Source organism: Otolemur garnettii, unplaced genomic scaffold, assembly GCF_000181295.1.
Source record: "Otolemur garnettii isolate 467f Iridium unplaced genomic scaffold, OtoGar3 scaffold00011, whole genome shotgun sequence".
NCBI lineage: Eukaryota > Metazoa > Chordata > Mammalia > Primates > Galagidae > Otolemur > Otolemur garnettii.
This window is the reverse complement of record NW_003852406.1, coordinates 14,494,094-14,498,132: the sequence shown is the minus strand read 5'-3', so window position 1 is coordinate 14,498,132 and position 4,039 is coordinate 14,494,094. Positions and strand designations below refer to the sequence as shown.

Below are 4,039 nucleotides of genomic sequence, written 5' to 3'. Positions count from 1 at the left end.
TGGGGAATTTGAGTAGGGGAGTTTGGAAGGTTCTTAAAGCGGATGATGTGTGGGCTGAATTATGGAAAATAGACAGAAATTCCTACAGAAAAACAAAAAGCAGAGAAAGGGCATTTCAGATAACAGGAAATCACTAGTCTCATAAATTCAAACAAACAGGAAATTGTGCAGTTGCACGTTCTGCCATTAACTAGTTCTTTTTAACCTTTATGGAATTTCCTGAATTTCCTTCCATAACCTTTATGGAAGTCCCTCTGGGATTTCAGTTTTCTCATCTCAAAAAAAAAAAAAAAAGGCTGGGGGTGGAAAGAGACAACCTAGATTTTCTGGAAGGTACTTTCCGACTGGGTATCGTCACACTAAAGAAAGAGAAATAAAAAGAAGGGTAGTTTTGGAAGAAGTCAAATGTTATTTTTACAGCTTAAGCCAGAAGCTCCCCTTTTCCAGCCACCAAGATGACAGGCAGAGCTTTGCAGCGATTCAAAAATTGTCGCAGAGATTAACTCACCCACTTCACAGATACTTAGGACATGGACTGAGCCGGGCCCTATACTAGTAAGGAGCCCACTGTCCAGCAGAGGGTGACAGGCGCGTAAATAAGTACAGGAGTACTTGGAAATAGAATTCGTCTGCTGGCCGGGAGCGCGTGGGAGTACACGTGCAGGGTGAGTGACAATTTATGTGCTAACCAAATGAACTGCCTATTTCCTCACCCTGCTTCACCTTCTCCAAGAGGCCGTAAACATTCTCATCTGCCAATTCTTCCTTGGTAGGCCGACAGGGTGCCCTCTCTTCACCTGCAGCTTTTCCCAGACCTGTGTATAATGCTCCTCGCACGCACAGAAAATGCAGGTCTCAAGGCTGACCAGAAGGTGCCTGGTCCCGTGACAGCTTCGCTCCGACCGGAGCACCCAATGAGGGCTTCGGGGCAACGTGGGAAGAGGTGGCCAGAAGGCGGGCTGTGCAGTGCCACCAGGGGTTGGGCTCCCCGCGGCGGGGCGGGACTCAGGCTACAATATAAGAGAGAAGCGCCACTATCGCGGCCGCAGTACTGAGCTGGCGCCCCAGCCACAACCTGGAGGTCACTGGCATCGAGCTTGCAATCAGACCCAGAGACAGTGAACAAGAGGAAAAGGTCTGATTTCCATTTATTCGTTTATCTAGTATCGGTAGATAGAAGGCCGGTGGGGGGGGGGTTGTAAGAGTCAGGCAGGACTGGCTCGGGGGCGTAGATCGGTCGGTACGCTGAGAGGATCGGAGGGAGGGATCCATTGTGACCCGAGGGGCTCCAGCAGCTGCAGGCGCCCGAACTCAGCAGCTTCTGTTCCCCGCAGGACCACGTCTTGTAGCTGCTTTCAGCCCCAGCCCCCGATGATGCGGCTCCTCTGGAAATTCCGCTCCTCCGCCGCCGGCAGCGCCACCCCGGAACTCGCCTTCTCCAACGTGCTCACGCCTGGCCGCATCCCTGAGTTCTGCATCCCGCCGCGGCTGCCGGTGGCCTGCGCGCTCGAGTCCTCGCCCCCGGCCGCCGCTCTACCCCGGCGGTGCGCGGCGGAACCGGACCTGTGGGCCCGCGCAGCCCACGAAAGCGCCGGCTGCACCGACTGGGACCCGCGCTCGCAGGCGGCGCTGTCGCTGCTGCACTTGCCCCGAGCGCGCACCGCCTATGGCTTCTGCGCGCTGCTCGAGAGCCCGCACACCCGCCGCAAGGAGTCGCTCTTCCTCGGGGACCCGGGCGCCACCACGCTCCTCCGGGCCCCAGCCGCCCGGCCCGCGCCTCGCCGTCGGGCTCATACCTACGATGGCGTTGGTGTCCGGGACGCCCCCTCAGTGCCCCTGAGACCTGATCTTGCCGTCACCTCCGCAGTCCTAGGCGGCCCCAGTCTCGGGCGGGACTCACTCTCCCCGCGGTCCCGCGGCCGCCGCCTCCTGCGCGCCCCCGACGGGCTGCTGAGCCGCGCGCTACGGGCCCGGAAGAGTCGCGGTCTGGTCCGCGCCCGCTCGGTCTCCAGCGGGGACGAGGACGGGGCGCGCGGCGTCCGCTCGGAGTCCCTCGCCGGATCTCGCTCCGAGCACCCGCCGTCGCCGCCCAGCCCGCGCCCCGAGTGCCTGGAGGCCGAGGGCACCGTGGCTCTGGGCCACGCCGGGGCCGCCCTGCGCCTGGCCGCCGAGTACTGTCCGGCCGGCGGGCGCCTCCGCATCCGGCTACTCCGCGCGGAGGGCCCGGCCGGGGGCGCCCCCGAGCCCCGGGCCGTCGGCTGCCGCGTCAGCCTGGTCCTGCAGCCGCCCCGCAGCGCGCGCAGGCAGCGCGGCTCGGTGCTCCGGCGGAGCCGCAAGGCCGCCCTGGACCAGGACTTCTGCTTCGACGGGCTCACGGAGGAGCAGGTGCGCCGCCTGGCCGTGCGCGTCAAGGCCGAGGGCAAGGGCCGGGGCCTGGAGCGCGGCCGCCTGCTGGGCCAGGGCGAGCTGCCGCTGGGCTCCCTCCTGCTGCTCTGAGGGCTTCGGCCTCCCGCCTGCTGGGGACTCTGGGCGCTGGCTGTCGCTTTGTACAAAATAAATGTTAATTTATTTTTTTAAATTATGATTTTATTTATTTGACTTTTGGTTTCTTGGCGTCCACCTTTGTCATTGTTGGTGGAGAAGGAAAAAATAATGCCTACCTCCTCTATATTCACAGCACCCCATCCTCTTTCCAGAGTATTTTTTCATTCAAAGGGAAAACGAGTGGCCTGAGAATAAAAGAGAGAAAAAGGAAGTACACCCATCTACCTTATTTTTCATTCCTTCCTGCTTTATATCAATGCTAAATGGTTTATGGATTTTTTAAAAAACAAGTTATTCATTCAGAATCGTGCTCAATGCTTTACATATTGACCGGCCCGTAGGTAGTATCCTCACTTGTACACACACACCCCAGGGTGAGAGACTCTCTCACTACAAGGATATCTTGGTGGGAAGAGAATTCTTTTAGCACTTAGAAAGAACAGGATTCTTTTGGAAGTGAATTCTTCAAAAATTTCTGAGAAAGAAAAACAAAGGAAACTTAAGACCCTGGAACAGGTGGTCATGTAGAAAACAGATATTCCTGACATCTCTTCCTTCATCAGGAGCCCTGGGAAATCTTACTTCAGTGAAGAAATCTTCCCTGACTCTGTAAACTAGTTTTTTTTTTTTTGGTAGCATTATTCCCACCTAGCTTTGTATCTGAGTTATATAGTAATTAGCTTTCTAGATGAGTTGAAAAGTAAATTGTTAGTTTCTTGAACCCTGGGTTCTAAGAGTGTTTTTAAATCCAATTGATTTTCCTTTGTTGATTCAACAAATAGATCTGAGCGCGCTGGAAACTGATTATTCTAAAGTATTTGCCCTTGACTGTAGGAATCTACCTGCTATTGGAAGGCACAGTGGAGTGGGAGACATAGAGAGTCCAACCTTTTTTGTTCTACTTGCCACTTATCTGAATTTGGGCAAATCAGTTCATTTCCCTGAGCCTCACTTTCTAAACCAGTGAAGTGGGGGCAGATGTACTTCACAGGGTTCTGTGAAGGAATGCCTTCTTATCCCAATCACCCTTCAATGCCTGTGAATATGATAGCATGCCTGACAAGGTGGAACTGTCCTGCTGGGTGGGTGGTCAGTAATGTTCCCCAAAAAGGAACACCTTCACGTCTCCTTCCTTCCCAGTTCTTTCTCCCTAGTCCTGGAGTGAAGCCAGGCAAAATGGGTGTCTACCTGAGACCTAAGATTTGAAGGGGCTGGGTGTGGGAATATAGAACCTTCTGGATCCTTCTGGTAAATTTCCCCATCAGCAAAATTTGCAGTGGTTCTTCCCCGGAAAGTCCGTCAACATTATGGTTACAGAAATGAGGTTCTTGCTATGAATTTGGTCAAACTAAATACAAATCTCAGATTTTAAATGTCATTTCAAAGTGGATGCATTACTCCATACAAATAATCAGACTATTTTTGAACCTGAGAAAACACCACAGAGAGGACTCTGGCTCCCAAAGCTGTCTAGCTAGTAGGTATAGCTGAGTTC

The 4,039-nt window shown here is 54.1% G+C and overlaps 1 protein-coding gene across 1 annotated transcript; it reads left to right on the top strand.

The window, feature by feature from the left end:
• Positions 1 to 1,063: 1,063 nt before the first annotated feature.
• Positions 1,064 to 2,578, top strand: LOC100941523 (C2 calcium-dependent domain-containing protein 4A). Its single transcript, XM_003784398.3, has 2 exons — positions 1,064 to 1,135; positions 1,335 to 2,578. The coding sequence occupies exon 2, from the start codon at positions 1,372 to 1,374 to the stop codon at positions 2,494 to 2,496; it is 1,125 nt and encodes a 374-aa protein (XP_003784446.2). The 5' UTR covers positions 1,064 to 1,135; positions 1,335 to 1,371; the 3' UTR covers positions 2,497 to 2,578.
• Positions 2,579 to 4,039: the final 1,461 nt, after the last annotated feature.